Source organism: Dromiciops gliroides, chromosome 3 (genome assembly GCF_019393635.1).
Source record: "Dromiciops gliroides isolate mDroGli1 chromosome 3, mDroGli1.pri, whole genome shotgun sequence".
NCBI lineage: Eukaryota > Metazoa > Chordata > Mammalia > Microbiotheria > Microbiotheriidae > Dromiciops > Dromiciops gliroides.
The window spans coordinates 665,982,590-666,001,799 of record NC_057863.1 but is presented as its reverse complement, the minus strand read 5'-3'; the positions used below and the strand labels follow the sequence as shown (position 1 = coordinate 666,001,799).

Here is a 19,210-nt window from a genome sequence, read left to right as displayed (position 1 = left end):
TTTACATTTGTTCAATTCTGGTTTTTAAGTAGTTCATTTCTTAAGTGGATTTTTATGTCCCCCCACCCTTTTTTGCCTATTCTGTTTTTAAGATGTTGACTCCTTCCTTCCTTCCTTCCTTCCTTCCTTCCTTCCTTCCTTCCTTCCTTCCTTCCTTCCTTCCTTCCTTCCTTCCTTCCTTCCTTCCTGGGGCAATGAAGATTAAGTGACTTGCCCAGGGTCACACAGCTAGTAGGTGACAAGTGTCTGAGGCCAAATTTGAACTCAGGTCCTCCTGAATCCAGGGCTGGTGCTTTATCCACTGTGCAACCTAGCTGCCCTTGAGACAAGCAAAATTTAAAGAGAATGCCCAACAGGACTGAGGCTCAACGTAAATGTTTCATTGAATGAATCACTCTTTTTTTGGGTAGAAATGTTGGCCACATACAGCTTTACATACAAACCTGGTAAAGGATCAGGAGATTTCAATTCATAGGTGATGTTTCTCCACTGAAGGATCTCAAATATTAGCTGTTCTCCATCTGTTGGCAATCTTGATTTCTCCCATTACTTGCCCTTCTGGGTATGGGGTGGAGCTATCTTCATCCATTTATATGGGGCACTCCCTCTATACAAACTCCTTCCACTGACAACTCTCTCTCTCTCTCTCTCTGTCTGGTGGAGTGAGGGATATGGGGGAGAGAAATGTTTGGGAGAATCAGGGGGATGTAGGGTCTCGATGTCCTAGATTGGAAGAAGATGAGGGTAGCAGGGGGAGAGCTGGAAGGAGGCCAGGAGATTCTGGAGAGAAACAGGAGGCTCTGAGTCCCAGAGCAGGGGGAGACAGGGAGGGAGGCAGTGGAGGTGGTGGGAGGAGCTCTCTCCTGACCAGCCTGCTGGGTGGTGTCCAAGGTGGAACTTGAGCCCCGGGGTGGAGTCTGGAGCCCTGGGAGGGCTCTAGGGTGGAAAGGAGTTATTCCAGTGGCCAAGGCATTGCACGTGATGGGGGCAGGGATTGGGGAAGAGAGCCATTGGAGGAGAGGGAAGATCCTGGGCTCTCAGCTGGGCGGGCCCGGGGGTGGGCTGACTGCAAGCAGGAACTCCCGGAGTTGAGATCTCTCTGCCTTCTCCCCTTAGTGCCCAGATCTCTCTGCCTTCTTCCCTTGGAGCTGAGCTCGCGCTGCCTTCCCTCTCTCTCCCTTCCCGATGCCCGCTGTGTGCTTGCAGCTCCCAGGTAGGTGAGCCCAGAAGCCACGAGGCACTCGGTTTCTGCTGGCTGCCCTGTCCACTGGGTCTCATCCTCCCTGTCTGACCTCCTGCTGAGTGTCCTCCAGGCTACCTGGGGGCCTCCTCCCTCCTAGCGTTGGCTCCCCGTCCCTGCCCATTGTCTAGGCTCCCCATCATTCCCCAAACGTCCCAGGGTGCCATCCCCAGCGTTACCATTGGGTCACACTTGCCCAAGCTTCAGACCCCCTGTGGGGACTCAGCAGTACCACCTTCAGCCTTCCTATCAGCACCACGTGTCCTGGCCCCCTGTCCCCAGCTCCTTTTCAGAGACTTGCTTGTCCCACCAGCAGCTGTGGACCTAGGTGTCCTGCCTCTTTGCCCCTAGGACCTACCTAGGACCCAGGCCTCCAAGTTCCTGCCTGGCCTCCCTTAACTGGACCTGTGGTTCTGGTGCTGGCTCCTTATCTTATCCCAGGCATTGGGCTCCAGGGACCCAGATAAGCAGGCTCTAAGCCCAAGCTCCCAACGAGGGTCCCAGGAGCCTCCCAGCTCCACGTTTGACCTCAGGCACAGTCATCCTGCTTTCCCAGGCTCTGCTGCACCCCTCCCCCCCCATCACTCAGATGTCCCCTCTCCCCTCCCCAGCTTTGTTGCAGTGTCCTGCCTCCCAGACCCTTCCTTCCCCAGGCCTCCTGCCCTCCCTGCCCCTACTTTGTTCAGAGCCCTCAGGCCCCTGCGAGGCACCCGAATCCCAGACAGGATTGTGTCTCCCAGCCTCAGGCTTCCCCTGGTCATTCTTGGCAGCCCCATGTCAGAGCCCTTCCCATCTTCAACCTTCTCTCCCTCCTGGATCAAGCAGTCAGTCTGTTGTCTACATTCTGTGTGGGTCTTAGTTGGGAAGAGGGAGTGCAGGGAGGGCAGAATACCCAGGAGACACTGGGGCTCTGACTGGTCTTATCCCATCTGGGATCCCAAAGCCCCTTCTGTCTCCTGGGTCTCTGTAGAAGGATGAGGGAGAAGAGAAGGATGAAGAGAGGGAGGTGGGTGGGCTTCCTGTTCAGACCATCTTCATTTCCAAGCCTGACCTACTGCTGCCTCCCTCCCTCTGGGGTTTGGGGGCTTTGTACCTCCTGTGGAGCCTCACCCTCTGTAAATCCCTCTAGGCCAGCCTCCTGCCCAGGAAGAGAAGGGAATGACCTCTCCCCCCTGGGATCCTGCTCCCTCCCCAGCTGAGCCCTCAGAGGACCAAGGCCTGGCCCAGGCAGGGGGCCTGGAGACAGAGGCAAGAGAGGCAATGGCCCCTGGGAGCCACAGACCCCCAGCCCAGGTGAGTGCAGTCTGTCCACAGGCTTGACCAATACCAGCCAAAGAGCCCATTTCAGAGACCTAGAGGATGGTCTGTGAGGCTGGCAATGCCTTACCCATGGCTGGTTTCTTTACAGAAATAGACATGAGGCTGAGTCCGGCAGTAACCACCCTGCCCTGGTCTCTCCTTCTGCGTTTTGGGCTCATTCACTGGCACTTTGGCATCTCAAGCACTAATTCCCTTCCCCCTCTCCCCCAATCACTGTCCCCCAAGTGTGTTTTTTATATTCCCCTCATTACAGCTGACCCACAAGAACAAGCACTTCAGTCTCTATTCCTTAGGGATCATGTCTTTGCTCTCCTTTTGCAGGTGTAGCCCAGCACAGAGGCATGTACACACACGTGAGCGCACATGCGCGCGCATACACACACACACACACACACACACACACACACACACACACGGCCCTGACTTGTTGTGCTCAGAGCAGAGATTGTCCTCCTGCTGCTGCTCATGTCCTGCAGCCTCAGCTCCCACAGGGCTTCCCAGGTCTCTCTGAAGCCCTCTCCTTTCCCCGTCCTTAGGTCCAGTCTCCAAGCATTTAGAAAGTGGCCCCTCTGTGCTGGGCACTGTTCAAAAGGAGGGAAAGGCCAGTGCCTGCCCTCAGGGAGCTTCCAGTCTATGGGGAAGACCATTTGTCACCAGCTGGGTGCAAATGAGCTCTATAGAGTATGGACAGAAGTTGGACAACCCATAACTGAATAGAAAGGAAACTGAAAAAGTTCCAGAACTGAGTCCCAAGGTGGAGTCAATGCGGTTAACTCAATTCCCACAACTGACCACTTGCTTTCCTAATCCCTTCATTTCTCTCAATAGTCAACCAAGATCTATGAAGCACCTACTATGTGCCAGACCCTGTGCTTAGACCTGGGCATTTAAATATAAAGAAAAAGACTGCTTCTTCCCTCAAGGAGCTTATCACCAAATGAGAAGACAATACACAAAAGAAGCTGACATTGAAAAGGATGGGAGGGGGCAGCTAGGTAGTGCAGTGGAAAAAGCACCAGCCCTGGATTCAGGAGGACCTGAGTTCAAATTCTGCCTCAAACACTTGATACTAGTTGTATGACCCTGGGCAAGTCACTTAATCCTCATTGCCCTGCAAAAAAAAGAAAGAAAGAAAGAAAGAAAGAAAGAAAGAAAGAAAGAAAGAAAGAAAGAAAGAAAAAACAAAGGATGGGAGAAGGTACTAGACACTGGGGTATGGGGGAGAAGTCCAGTCCCAAAGTTGTGTGTCCATGTCAGAAATGAGCTGGGTAAGCTGTGCTCTTTCCTGAAATGGAGGTTTGGAGTACATGGTTCCACTCCACAGTGGTAAAGGAGGGATGTGGGAGGATGGAGAAAGAAAGTAGTTTGGAAGTTTCTTTTGGGAGTGAATTGGGTAATTCAAGAAAAGGACTGCTTTCCTACAGTGAGAGCCCACACTGTAACCAAATGCAATGAGATGAAGAACAGTGACTCAAGAGATTGGGCAGCTAGGTGGTCTAGTGGATAGAGCACTGGGCTTGGATTCAGGCAGACCCATCTTCATGAGTTCAAATCCAACCTCAAACACTGTAGCTCTGTGACCCTGGGCAAGTCACTTAACTCTATTTATCTCAGTTCCTCATCTGGGAAATGAGCTGGAAAAGGAAGTGGCAAACCATTCCCGTATGCTTGCCAAGAAAACCCCAAATAGGGTCATGGAGAGTCAGATGTGACTAAAATGACTCAACAACAAAAACAAAGACTTTTATGAAAAGGAAAGGTATGTAAAATCTTGGGTGTCTCAAAAAAATGAAAAAAAAATCAATTGACACCTTAATTGTTCAGAAATAAAAATAAGAAATAGAAATAAAGGGAGTTAAAGATGAAATATGGATTACAAGTAGAGCATAAATCTGTTGTTTTGAAGAAGAAATCAAAATGATGACAAAGTAAAAAGAATTTTATCTACATGATATAGAATTGCTCAAAAATACTAGAAACTCAAAAAGTGAGTCATCTCGGTATAATGGAAATGGAAGAAAATGAGATGGAAGAACACCAAATTCCTAGCCCAGTGGCCAAACATGAAATCTACATTTGAGAGGTTAGAGAAATAGATGACCTATCCCAAGCATCAAAGTATTTTCACATCTGGTCAATCTCTCTTGTATGTCGTTCATCAGTAGGCCACAACTTATTCTCTTGACTCTTGTTCTCCCAAGTCCCAGAATTCTAGGGGTCTGTTGAGATCATTTGTTTCTCATAAAGGAACTGGCAATGTTTTTTAGATCAAACCCCAATCTTGGTTAATAAAATATTACCTTGGGGCAGCTAGGTGGCACAGTGGATAGAGCACTGGCACTAGAGTCAGGAGGACCTGAGTTCAAATCCGGCCTCAGACACTTGACACTTACTTAGCTGTGTGACCCTGGGCAAGTCACTTAACCCCAATTAAAAATAAAATATTACCTTGGGGCAGCTAGGTGGTGCAGTGGATAGAGCACTGGCCCTAGAGTCAGGAGGACCTGAGTTTAAATGTGGCCTCAGACACTTGACACTTACTTAGCTGTGTGACCCTGGGCAAGTCACTTAACCCTAATTGCCTCACCCCCCCAAAACTACATTTATAACAAATGAAGGAAAACTCCTTTCCCCTTCTTAGTTATTATTTCTATGTAACAAATGAGAGCAATCACAAACCTGAGGCAGGAAGTGTTCAGGCCCCTCACGCTCTCAGTATAACACTTGATAGCTCCTTTTCCCTAGACTAGAAATAGGCTCATACTGTTCAGTTCAACCTAGAATGTGATAAATATATCTTAAAAATGCTTGTTGTTTTTATCTAAATAAGACTATTTCATCCACTCAGGAAATCAACAAGATCTTTTCTTTTTCTTTATACTCTTTTCAGTGATCACAGGAGCCCCAGCCCCACCTCACCCCCACTACTGCCACTACACAACACCTGCTAGCATCTCACCAACTGTTCATGGAATTTTCTTTATAATATATCACTTAGGTCAGTTCTGTTAAAGAAGAAATTTCACCCCACCTTCTCTCTCCTCCAGAGATTCTCATATATCTCTGACAGGTCACAAAACTTCTCTGATTCCACAGGGAGACATTTCATAGGGGCACATTTCTCCCCTTTATCCCAATTGCAAAGATGCAAAGCTTTCCTCCAGACTCCTTTGGGGGCTTTTCATGACTGGCTCTAAGTGCCGACTCTGACGCCAATGAAGGGGACAGCCTTTGGGCAGATCTCTTCTCTGTGCTTCAGTTTCCCCAGTAAATTGATGAGGTCAGTCTAGATGAATTCTGAATCTCTTTCGGCTCTAAGTCCTCTGACTTTTGGTGGTTTAGGAGTTGGTGACCTTCAAGGACGTGACTGTGGACTTCACCGCAGAGGAGTGGCGCCTCTTGGACCATCCTCAGAAAGAGATGTACAAAGAGGTCATGCTGGAGAATGCCTGGAACCTGTTCTCCCTGGGTAAGGACCCTTCTCTTGGTAACTGCATCTACCATCAGAGGGACGATTTCATTCCCTTCTTCCTGTGACTGGTTTTGAGCATTTATCAATGATGAGAAAGGCCACAAAGCTGGAATCTTGTGTCCAAGAGACAGGGTCCTCCAGCTGCCTGGTTTTCCTGGAAAAGCTCTTTGCATTGTGAGATAGAAAGCTGGGGGCCCCTTTATTACTCTTGAAGCTGTGTCTTACAGGTTCTAGGGAGACTGAGGTCAAAGATCAAAATCAGTGTTGAAGAATCTCTGCCTCGGAAGTTGTCTTACAGGATGTATCTAGTCTAACTCCTCCCTGGACACGAATTTTGTTGCCAAATCTCTGAAAACTGCTCAGGCAGCTTTTCCTAGGAGAAGTACAGTGAAGGGAACCCCCTCCCTTCCAGGGTAGTCTCTTCCTCTTTGGGTTGGGGCTGGTTTTTGGAAGGCTCTTCTCTACTGCACTACCAGCTGGCTTTTAATGTCTAGATATTGCAATCTGAAGAACCAGCCAATTCTTCTATAAAGAAAGTGGAGAAAAAGAATTTTCTGACTCCCAATGGGCTTCCAAATGACCTCCTTCCCACTCCCCACCAAAGCTCCCAACATTAAATATCATGGAAAAGGTTCTTGAGGAGTGCTGGGAACCATCCTCTGACCCTTCCTGCAGGCCCCATTTCCCTAAAGAGACCTGAGTTATGAGTGTTTCTCCATCCTCATCCCTTCCTTATTTCCCATGCCCAGGACTTCCAGTTTCCAGAGAAGCTTTGATCTCCCAATTTGAGCAAGGGGAAGCACCATGGATGCTTGAGCAAGAAGGCCCAAGAAACTTCTCCTGTACAGGTGAGTGAGGTGAAAGCAGGTATGTGAGATCTGTTAACACAAGAGGAAGCCACTTGTCACAGTGAAGGGAGTATTAGACTTGGGTTCAGGAAGATCTGCCTTGCAATTCTTTTTCAGATCCTTTTTAGAATTGGATTCCTGTTCAAGTCACTGAAGCTCTGAATCTCAGTTTCCCCATCTGTGAAAAGAGGGGGTTGAACACCATGGCCTGTCATTTCCCTTTCACTGATAAAATTATGATCTTATTAGATACATTGTTTGGGACTTTGGGGCATGGAACTCTCCTGAAGGTATTCAGAAAGGGCTTAGACTAATACAAGCTCTTTCAAGTCAACAAGCATTTATTAAGTGCCCAATATGTGCAAGGCCACATGCTAAGTGAAGGGGCTTCCAAGCAAGTCAGGGGATATCCCCTCCTCTTAAGGAGTTCACAGACTAGGAAGGAAGACAACATGGAGAGAGCAGTGTAAAACCTATTGGTACAGGGGAAGGCCCTGAGACCAAGGAGGATTGCAAGAGGCTTATGGAGGGGGTGGGCTTTAGCTGGGGCTTCAGAGAAGGCAGGGGGAGCATTACAGGTTGGTTTTGGACATGGTAGGAGGAGAAGCCAAACAGAGGGGAGTGTTACCCAAACATATAGGGAAGAGAGTCTCAAGGAAAAGGGGGTGATTGACAGTGTCAAAAGCTGCAGAGAGGTCAAGGAGGATGAGGACTGAGAAATGGTCTTTTGGTTTAGCCATTAGGAGATCACTGGCAACTTTAGATAGAGCCATTTCAATTGAACAGTGAAGTTGGGAGCCAGATAGTAGAGTTTTATTGGAAGTAAGAGGTAAAAGAGTTGGAGACCCCCAGTATAGATGGCCATCTCTAGGTGTTTAGCCATGAAAGGGAAGAGAGATATAGGAAGACGTGTCCTGGGGATGGATGGATGGATGAAATAAGGGTTGTTTGAGGACCAAGGAAAAATGGTTTCATTTGTGTCACTTGAGAAGGAGCCAGTAGGAAGGGGGAGATTGAAAATTAGTGAGAAAATGGAGATGGTAGAGAAGGAAATATGTTGGAGAACTAGATGAGACAGAATGGGATCACATGGGCATATTTGCCTTCTAAAACTTCAGGCTAAGGGGGCAGCTAGGTGGTGTAGTAGATAAAGCACCAGCCCTGGATTCAGGACTGGAGTTCAAATCTGGTCTTAGACACTTGATACTGTGTGACCCTGGGTAAGTCACTTAACCCTCATTGCCCCGTAAAACCAAAACAAAACAAAACAAAAAAATTTAAAAGGGGGAAGCTAGGTAGCACAGTGGATAAAGCACCAGCCCTGGATTCAGGAGGACCTGAGTTCAAATCTGTCCTCAGGTACTTGACACTTACTAGCTGTGTGACCCTGGCCAAGTCACTTAAACCTCATTGCCCTGTCAAAAAACAACACCCCCCCAAAAGAAACAATAAAACTTCAGGCCCCATCTTCACGAGAGGCTGGGGTGACAGAGGAAAAGAAGGCTTCTGATTTGTGTGGGATGAGGAGGAGGTAAGAGTGTCCAATTGTTCCAGTGAAATATGAAGCCAAGTTCTCAGCTGAGAGGTTGGACGGGAGAAGGCCACATGGGTGGGTTGGGGAGGAGTGAAAAGATCTGGCAAAGCTGCTGCGGTGAGTGGGCCATAGGGAGTCAGGGAGATGCCAAAGGATTGCCTCTCCACAGTGGGGACCCAGCTGAGATTGAGTGACCTAAATTTGTAATGGACCCCAGCAACCTGGCTTCATGTTTTTTCTCTCTTCATTCAGCATTACCAGAGTAGGAGTGAAAGCCAGTGTCTCCTCTTGAAGCGATCCAAGGCTGAAGCTTGCATAAGTCACCAACCCACGTTCCTTTACTGATCTTTATGGTCCAGCCTTTGTCTCCAGAAATGGAGAATGATTGTCCAGATCCATGTAGGTGACTGCCACCCTCCATTTAGGGAGGTGGGAGGTAGGGACTACCAGCATTCCATGGTAGGACACTCTCCAGCAGCCTTTGGGATTACCAGTATTGGGTCTGGTCAGGTCCCATCCATGTTAGAACTGGACAGGGATAACTCCTCGTATGGTATAAGATGAAAGAAGGAGACAGAAAGAAAATTGGATTAAAGCCAGAACCTGCATGTGACCAATGGAGAGAAACTAGGTTCCATGGATTGAGGTAGAAGTTAGGGCCTAGCATGAGCCTTGGGCCATGACAGTCAATCAATACACCTTCCTTAAGTGCCTCCTATATTCTAGGCATTGTGCTAAGTTCTCAGGATACAAAGAAAGGCAAAAGACAGTCCCTATTGTCAAGGAGCTCCCAATCTACTATGGAAACTGGGAGATAGTTTGAGAGGAAGCAACAAACCATGAGCCTCAGTCACATTGCTAGTTTCTGTGCTGGCTCCGGGGCTCAGGTATTCTTGACAATGAGTCAGCATCCCAATTTTCTAACACACCCTCCAACATCCAACATTTTCCTTTTTTTTTTTTTTTATCATATTAGCCACTTTGATAGGTGTAAGGTGATACCTTGGAGTTGTTTTAATTTATATTTCTCTGATCAATAGTGATTTTGAGCATTTTTTCATATGACTAAAGATAACTTTGATTTCTTTCTCTGAAAACTGACTGTTCATATCCTTTGACCATTTATCATTTGGGGAATGACTTGTATTCTTATAAATTTGACTCAGTTCTCTATATATTTGAGAAATAAGGTCTTTATAAGAGATACTCGTTACACAATTTCCCCCCAGATTTCTGCTTTCCTTAAAATCTTGGTTGCATTGGTGTTTGTGAAAAAGCCTTTTCATTTTATATAATCAAAATGATCTATTTTACATTTTGTAATTCTCTATCTTCTTTGGTTCTAATTTCTTCCCCTGTCCATAAATCTGACAGTAAATTATTCTATGCTCACTTAATTTGCTTATGTATCATGATTTATGTGTAAATCACAATCCTATTTTTACCTTCTTTTGGTATCTGGTGTGAGATGTTGCTATATACCTAGTTTTTGCCATATTGTTTTCCAGTTTTCCTAGGAGTTTTGTAAAATAATGAATTTTTGTTCCAAAAGCTTGGATCTTTGGACTTATCATATATTAGATTACTATAGTCATTTATCATAATTAAATTTGTGCCTCTTCTATTCCATTGATCTACCACTCTATTTCTTAGCCAGTACCAGATTGTTTTGATAATTACCACATTATAATAGAGTTTGAGATCTGGGATGGCTAGACCTTATTTTGTATTTTTTTTACATTGATTCCCTTGATATCCTTGAGCTTTTGTTTTTCCACATGAATTTTATTATTTTTTCTAGATCTGTAAAATATTTTTGATAGTTTGACTGATACAGCACTAAATAAATAGATTAATTTAGATAGGATTATTATTTTTATTATATTGGCCCATCCTAGCCATGAGCAATTAATATTCTTCCAGTTGTTCAATCTGACTTTATTTGTGGAAGAAATGTTTTTTAGTTGTGTTCATATAGTTCCTGGGTTTGTCTTGGCAGGTAGACTCCCAAATGTTTTATACTATCTAGTTATTTTAAATGGAATTTCTCTTTCTATTGCTGCTGGACTTTGTTGGTAATATATAGAAATGCTGAAGACTTATGTCAGTTCATTTTGTATCCTGCAACTTTGCTGAAGTTGTTAATACTTTCAATTAAATTTTTAGTTGATTCATCATAATGTCTGCAAAGAGTGATAGTTTTTTTCTTCATTGTTTATTCTAATTGCTTTAACTTCTTTTTCTTTTTTTATTGCTATAGCTAACATTTCTAGTACAATATTAACTAATAGAGGTGATAATGGGCATCCTTGCTTCACCCCTGATTGTACTGGGAAAGGTTCTAGCTTTTTTCCATTACAGATAATGCTTGCTGACAGTTGCAGATAATGCTTGGTTTTAGATAAATATTACTTATTTTAAGTAAGGGAAGCTCTATTTATTCCTCACTCTGCTGTATTTTGTCAAAGGCTTTTTCAGCATCTGTTGAGATAATCATATGATTTCTATTGTTTTTTATTGATATGTTCAATTATGCTGATAGTTTTCCTAATATTGAACCAGTCCTACATTTGTGGTAGAAATCCTGCCTGGTCATAGTATATTATCCTTGTAGCATATTGCTGTAATCTCTTTGCTAGTATTTAATTTAAAATTTTTGCATCAATATTCATTAGGGAAATTGGGCTACAATTTTCTTTTTCTGTTTTGGTTCTTCCTGGTTTGGGTATCAGCACAATATTTGTCTCATAAAAACAATTTGTTAGGCCTCTTTCACCTATTTTCCCAAATAGTTTATATAGAATTGGGGTTAATTGTTCTTTAATGTTTGGTAGAATTTGCTTGTAAATTCATATGATCCTGGGTATTTTTTCTTAGCAAGTTCAGTGTTGGCTTGTTCAATTACTTTTTCTAAGACTGGGTTACTTAAGTATTTTATTTCTTCTTCTCTTTATCTGGGTAATTTATATTTTTGTAAGTATCCATCCATTTCATTTAAGATTGTCAAATTTATTGGCATATAATAGGGAAAAATAGCTCCTAACGATTGCTTTAATTTCCTTTTCACTGGTGGTGAGTTCATTCCTTTCATTTTTTATACTAGTAATTTGATTTTCTTCTTTCCTATTTTAAATCAAATTAACTAATGATTTATCTTCCCCCCCCCATAAAATTATCTTCTAGTTTTGTTTATTAGTTCAATGGTTTTCTTTCAATTTTATTAATCTCTTTGATTTTCAGGATTTCCAATTTGGTGTTTAATTGGGGCTTTAAAATTTTTTTCATTTTCTATTTCTTTTAAATGCATGCCCAATTCATGATATGCTTTTTCTCTATTTTACTGATGTGAGCAGTTAAAGATATAAATTTCCCCCTAAGTACCACTTTGTCTGTATCCCATAAATTTTGGTATATTTGTCTTGTAATTTTCTTTCATGAAATTATCAATTGTTTCTATAATTTGTTCTTTTATCCACTTGTTTCTTAGGATTAAGTTATTTAATTTCCAATTCCTCTTTGATTTCTATTTCCATTGCCTATTATTCAATGTAATTTTTATTGTATTATGATATGAAAAGTATATGTTACTATTTCTGCTTTTGGTTGTGAGGTTTTTAATGTCTTAATACATGGTCAGTTTTTGTGTGGGAGCCATGTATTACTGAGCAAAAGGTGTATTCCTTTCTATTCCCATTCAGTTTTTTCCAGAGATCTATTATATTTAACTTTTCCAGAATTTTATTCACTTCCTTAACTTCTTTCTCATTAATTATCTGTTAGATTTATCCAGTTCTGAGAGGAGAAGGTTAAGGTACCCCACAACTATAGTTTTATTATCTCTAACTTCTTCAAAAATTTAGATGCTATTCCATTGTTAAGGGCTAAAATTCTAGCTAGTCTGTCTAAAATATCTAATGAGTGGTCGCCAATCAATTACAAGCTTTAGCAAGAGTTAGACTTTTAAGCATTTATTAAGGAGAATAAGAATTTGGTAAAGAGAGAGAGAAAGGCCTAGATTCCTATCTATTAAAGGGAGAGCACATTTCTAGCTCCCTTCTCCGCCAGCGTCCTCAGGAAAGAGCCCCAGAGTCAGCGCCAGTCTCTTCCTTCCTCCTCCCACTAGTCCGCGTCACTTCCTCCTGCCAAAGAAGAGACTCCTGGTCTTGCCCTCAAAGACCTTCACTTCATGGGCAGAACTCTTCTACAGTAAGTATCCAGCAGGTGGCGTCATTCCAATCGTTACACCATTTGGTACATATATGATAAGTATTGATATTACTTCATTGTCTATGGTACCTTTCAGTAAGATATATTTTACTTCTTTATCTCTTTCAATTACATCTATATTTCTTTTGTTTCATCTGAAATCATGATTGTTAAACCTGCTTTCTTTCCTTCAGCTGAAGCATAAGAGATTCTGTTCCATCCCCGTGTGTATCTCTCTGCTTCAATATATGTTTCTTGTAAACAACATATTGTAGGATTTTTTGTGGGGTGGGCCAGGAGGGTTGAGTGACTTGCCGAGCATCACACAGCTAGTAAGTGTCAAGTGTCTGCAACTGGATTTGAAGGATTTTGGTTTTTAATCCACTCTGCTATCTTCTTCCATTTAATGGGTGAACTTATCCCATTCACATTTATAGTTATGATAACTCTTTCCCTCCATGCCATTTCCCACTTTTTTTTAATCTTGGCCTCTCTCTTACCCTCTTTTTCCTCCTCACAAGAATTTTATTTCTTATCACCACCTTCCCCGATATTCCCTCCCTTTTATTGGTGCCCTCTACCCTTTCTATTATTCTTGTCTTTTTTTAAACTTCCTTATGGGTAAGATAGATTTCTTTTATTTTTTTAATTTAAAAAATATTAAAATTTTTTTTAATTTAATTTTTTTTGTAAGATAGATTTCTATGTCCAACTGAGTGTGTATACTATTTCCATTTTGAGATAATTTTGATGAGATAAGGTTTAATCTTTGCCCACCACCCCACCCTATCTTCCCCTCCATCACAATACCTTTTTTGCACTTCTTTTATGTGGGATAATTTACCCCATTCGATCTCACCCCTCCTTCCACCCTACTTTCTTTCTCACCCCTTTATTTGGTCCCTTAGGGTATCATCTCATCAATGTCACCTTATATCCACACCCTCTGTCTACATAAACTCCCTCCAATTGCTCTTATAAATAATAAAGTTATTAAAAGTTACAAATATCTTGCCATATAGAAATACAGTTTAACCTCATTGAATTTCTTATATTTTTTTCTTTTTTGTTTCTTTTTTACCTTTTTATGTTTCCCTTGAGACTTGTATTTGGAGGTCCAATTTTTTTATTCAGCTCTTGTCTTTTAATCAGAACTGCTTGAAAGTCCTCCATATTATTAAATGTCCATTTTCCGCTGAGAAAAATTATTTTCAATTTTGTTGGGTAGGTGATTCTTGGCTGTAAACCTAACTCCTTTGTCTTCCAGTATATTCTATTCCAACACCTCCAGTTCTTTAATGTGGAAATTGCCAAATCCTGTGTATTCATGAGTATAGCTTCACTGTTTCTTTTTGGCTGCTTATAATACTTTCTGATTAATTTGTGAACTCTGGAATCTAGCTATAATGCTCCTGGGAGTTTTCATTTTGGGACCTCTTTCCAGAGGCATTTGCTGGATTCTTTCCATTTCTATTTTGCTCTCTGGTTCTAATATATTAGAGCAGTTTTCTTTGATAATTTCTTGAAAGATACTGTTCAGACTTTTCTTTTTCATCCAGGCTTTCAGGTAGTTCAATAATTCTTATATAATCTCTCCTGGATCTATTTTCTAGACCAGTTGTTTTTCCAATGATAAATTTCACATTTTCTTCTATTTTTTTTTATTCTGATGTTCCAGGAGCAGGGAAACAACTTACCATCCCAGCAGGAAAGGTCTGTCCTACCTGGGTGGGAGAGGGGGGAGATCCAATCACTGCAGTGGCAGTAGCAGCTGCTGCTAAAGCAGGCCTCACTGCAGGACATTTGCTGCAGGGCTCTAACCCTGGGGCAATCTACCAGTAAGGCACTGCCCTCATACAAACTAGTGGACCTGTAGGCAAGTGAGCAGTCTGGACCAGCATAGCAAGGTCCTACACCAGTAACATTACACCAACCTGAGTCACTGGGGAATCCCTTGACCCCATTGCTGACCAGTAGTGAAGCTTTCCCTTCCCCACCCAAGAGCCTATAGTGAGATCCCACCACTGGGGCCTACAGGCAAAGAAATTCTGTTTCCAAAATAACACATCAACAGGGGGCCCCAACCCTCTATGAAGTCACAAAAAAAGAAATAAAAGTGAACAAGAAAACAAAAAAAGCTTGACTGTAGAAAGTTACTGTGGTGATAAGGAGGATTAGAAGACAATAGTGCCAAAACGGCTACAGGTGAAGCTTCAAAGAAAAATGTAATTTGGTCTCAGGCTGAAAAAGAGTTCCTGAAAGAGTTTTAAAAAGATTTTAAAAAGGAAATTTCACTGTGGGATATTGGTCTATACCTTACAATCAGGAAACTTAGCAATGCCTTCTTTTTTTTTTTTATGTATAAGGTATTTTATTTTTCCCGTTACATGTAAAGATAGTTCTGAACTTTTGTTTATACAAGCTTTACAATTTCAGATTTTTCTCTCTCCCTCCCCTCCCTCCCCCCCTCCCCTAGACAGCAGGTAATCTGATATAGGTTATATCTATATATCTCTATACATATACATATAGATATATATATATACACACACACACACATATATATACACATAATAACATTAATCCTATTTCTGCATTAATCCTGTTACAAGAGAAAAAATCAGAGCAGTGATGCAAAACCTCAAAATAGAAAAAAAAACAACAGCACCCAAAAGAAAAGAAATAATATGGTTCAATCAGCATCTATACTCCACAGTTCTTTCTTTCTTTTTTTTTCTTGGATTTGGAGATCCTCTTCTATCATGAGTTCCCTGGAACTCTTCTGTACCATTGCATTGGTGAGAAGAATATAGTCCATCACAGTAGGTCAACACTCAATGTTGATGATACTGTGTACAATGTTCTTCTGGTTCTGCTCATCTCACTCATCATCAGCTCACGTAAGACCCTCCAGGTTTCTCTGAACTCCTCCTGCTCCTCATTTCTTACAGTACAATAGTATTCCATTGTATTCATATACCACAACTTGTCCAGCCATTCCCCAATTGATGGGCACCCCCTCAACTTCCAATTCCTTGCTATCACGTAAAGAGCAGCTATAAATATTTTTGTACATGTGGGTCCCTTTCCCCCTTCCATGATTTCTTTGGGCAAAAGACCTAAAAGTGGAATTGCTGGGTCAAAGGGTATGCACAGCTTTATCGCCCTTTGGGCATAATTCCAAATTGCTCTCCAGAATGGTTGGATCAGCTCACAGCTCCACCAACAATGCATTAGTGTTCCAATTTTCCCACAGCCTCTCCAACATTTATTATCTTCCTTTTTTTGTCATTTTAGCCAATCTGATAGGTGTCAGGTGGTACCTCAGAGTTGTTTTAATTTGCATCTCTCTAATCATTAGAGATTTAGAGCATTTTTTCATATGGGAATAGATAGCTTTGGTTTCTTCATCAGAAAACTGCCTGTTCATATCCTTTGACCATTTCTCAATTGGGGAATGACTTGGATTCTTATAAATTTGATTTAATTCCCTATATATTTTAGAGATGAGGCCTTTATCAGAAACACTGGCCTCAAAAATTGTTTCCCAGCTTTCTGCCTCCCTTCCAATTTTGGATGCATTGCTTCTGTTTGTACAAAAATTTTTTAATTTAATATAATCAAAATCATCCATTTTGCATTTTATAATATACTCTATCTCATGTTTGGTCAAAAACTGTTTTCCTTTCCAAAGATCTGATAGGTACACGATTCCTTTCTCTCCTAATTTACCTATGGTATCACCTCTTATGTCTAAATCATGTATCCATTTTGACCTTATTTTAGTATAAGGTGTAAGATGTTGGTCTATGCCTAATTTCTGCCATACTATCTTCCAGTTTTCCCAGCAGTTTTTGTCAAATACTGAGAATGCCTTCTTAAAGAAACTATTTTCCAAACAGCTGGTACAAAATGATAATCATTAAAAATTTTTTTTGTGTGATCCCCATTTTTAAATAAGTACAATTAAATTAACTACAGAATGTGGCAAGAATTAAAGTGTTGAAAAATCCAACTAAATTTGTATTTCAAAAGTGTCCGAACTCATTATTTTTTTAAAGTATATTTTTCATAGTATTCTTTAACTCATACTTATGCAGCAATACCTCTAAAATGACATTACTGATATGCCAAGCCTACTGCTTCCATTGGACACTCTTTAAAACTGCTGCTTACACCGTGGTTGGTACATACACTTATCAAAATTATTTCCAGTATTATGAATGGAGCATGTCCAGTCATGGGAGTTGAGTCTTAGTCTGAGCTGCAGGGATGTTGGCCAGATCACTCTCAGTAAGAGTTCGTGTCTTCAGTTGTGAATGTAATGAGAATGCTGGGCTTTTCTGTGTTACAGGTCTGTTGTGAGTTAGTACTGTATGTGAGTTAGTACTGTATTCTTGCCACATTCTGTAGTTAATTTAATTGTACTTATTTTAAAATGGGGATCACACAAAAATTTTTTTTAATGATTATCATTTTGTAAATGAAATAACCCTGGGAATATGAGCTAATGGCATTTTAAAATGATTGATATTGGTCATTTAATTTTGAAGACTCCTCTTTCCCTAGAGAAACATATTGCAAATCAGTTAACTTTCTGTCAGTGGAGGGAAGAGGATATGTTTGTGTAAATGTGTATTTGTTACTATATAGATAGATATATAGAGAGATAGATATATAGACATAGATTTGGGTTTTTTTTGTTTCCTTCAGATGGAGAGACTAGGCTTGACATGAGGAAGGCTACTTCGACACTGAGCTTTTCTGTGGAAGAATCACAACAGCAAAGATTCATGAAAAATACTCACTGTGACATTAATTTGAGAGAAAACTGTGATTCTGATATCAAGATAGAGAAAAAACAAAAGAATCACTGTAACTTTGATAAAGATAGAAAGAGTTTCAGCCAATATTCACCCCTAATACACTGTAAGAAAATTATCTCAGGGAATGACTGTTCTCAGGATAATAAATCTAAGGAATGCTTTACTAAACAAGTAGAGGTTGTTGAGTCTCAAGAAAAGCCTCCTGAAGTGCAAACTTATCAATATGATGGGACCTTCAGCTTGAATTCAGACCTAATTAGACATCAGAAAAGTCATACTAGAGACATGCTTTATATCTATAATGAAGTTGAAAAGGCCTTTAGTCATAATTTAATGCTCATAGACCACCAGAAAATTCACAATGAAAAGAAATATCATGAATGTCATGAATGTGCTAAAGCCTTTAAAAGGCACTCATCCCTTCTTTTCCATCAAAGAATTCATACTAGAGAGAAATCTCATGAGTGTCATGAATGGCATAAAGCTTTCGGTGAAGACTCATCCCTTCTTTTCCAACGGAGAAGATACACTGGAAAGAATCTTTATGAATGTGATCAATGCAGAAAAACTTTCAGTCAGAAGGTCCATCTTGCTGAACATCAGAGAATCCACACTGGAGAGAAACCTTATGAATGTAATCAGTGTGGAAAGACTTTCAGACACAGGTCCACTTTTGCTCAGCATCAGAGAATCCACACTGGAGAGAAACCTTATGAATGCACTCAGTGTGGAAAGACTTTCAGACACAGCTCCACTCTTGCTGAACATCAGAGGATCCACTCTAGAGAGAAACATTATGAATGTAATCAGTGTGGAAAGACTTTCACACAGAGACCCAATCTTGCTATACATAAGAGAATCCACACTGGAGAAAGACCTTATGAATGTAATCAATGTGGAAAGACTTTCAGACACAGCTCCAATCTTGTGATACATAAGAGAATCCATACTGGAGAAAGACCTTATGAATGTAATCACCATGGAAAGACTTTCACAAATACCTGCCATCTTGCTCTATATAAGAAAATTCATACTGGGGAGAAACCTTGTGAATCTAATCAATGTGGAAAGGCTTTCACAATGAACTCCATTTTTGCTGAACATAAAAGAAATCACACTGGAGAAAAACCTTATAAATGTAATCAATGTGGGAAGATTTTCAGCTTCAACTCCAAACTTGCTGAACATCAAAGGATCCATACTGGAGAAAAACCTTATACATGTAATCAATGTGGGAAGACTTTCAGACAGAATGCCCATCTTGCTAAACATAAGAGAAGCCACACTGGAGAGAAGCCTTATGAATGTAATCAATGTGGGAAGACTTTCAGACAGAGCTCTAATCTTGGTATACATAGGAGAATTCACACTGGAGAAAAGCCTTATGAATGTAATCAATGTGGAAAGACTTTTAGACATAGCTCTGATCTTGCTAAACATCAGAGAATTCACACTGGAGAAAAACCTTATAAATGTAATCAATGTGGAAAGGCTTTCAGACATAGCTCTGATCTTGCTAAACATCAGAGAATCCACACTGGAGAGAAACCTTATGAATGTAATCAATGTGGTAAAACTTTCCGGCAACACTCATCCCTTATTTCCCATAGGAGAATCCATAGTAGTTAGAAATCTTATCACTGTACTGAATGAGGAAAAGCATTCAAAGTGTGTATTGGGCCTGTTAGATATCAGAATTCATTCTGGGGACAAGCTAAACATGGATTCAATGTGGGAAGACCTTCACTTAGAGATCATCTTTTG

At 41.2% G+C, this 19,210-nt stretch overlaps 1 protein-coding gene across 1 annotated transcript; it reads left to right on the top strand.

The window, feature by feature from the left end:
* Positions 1-1,057: 1,057 nt before the first annotated feature.
* On the top strand, positions 1,058-19,210 carry LOC122748445 (zinc finger protein 2 homolog). Its single transcript, XM_043994077.1, has 5 exons — positions 1,058-1,213; positions 2,370-2,533; positions 5,903-6,029; positions 6,782-6,880; positions 17,334-19,210. Exons 1-5 carry the CDS (start codon positions 1,186-1,188, stop codon positions 19,073-19,075), a joined length of 2,160 nt encoding a protein of 719 aa, XP_043850012.1. The 5' UTR covers positions 1,058-1,185; the 3' UTR covers positions 19,076-19,210.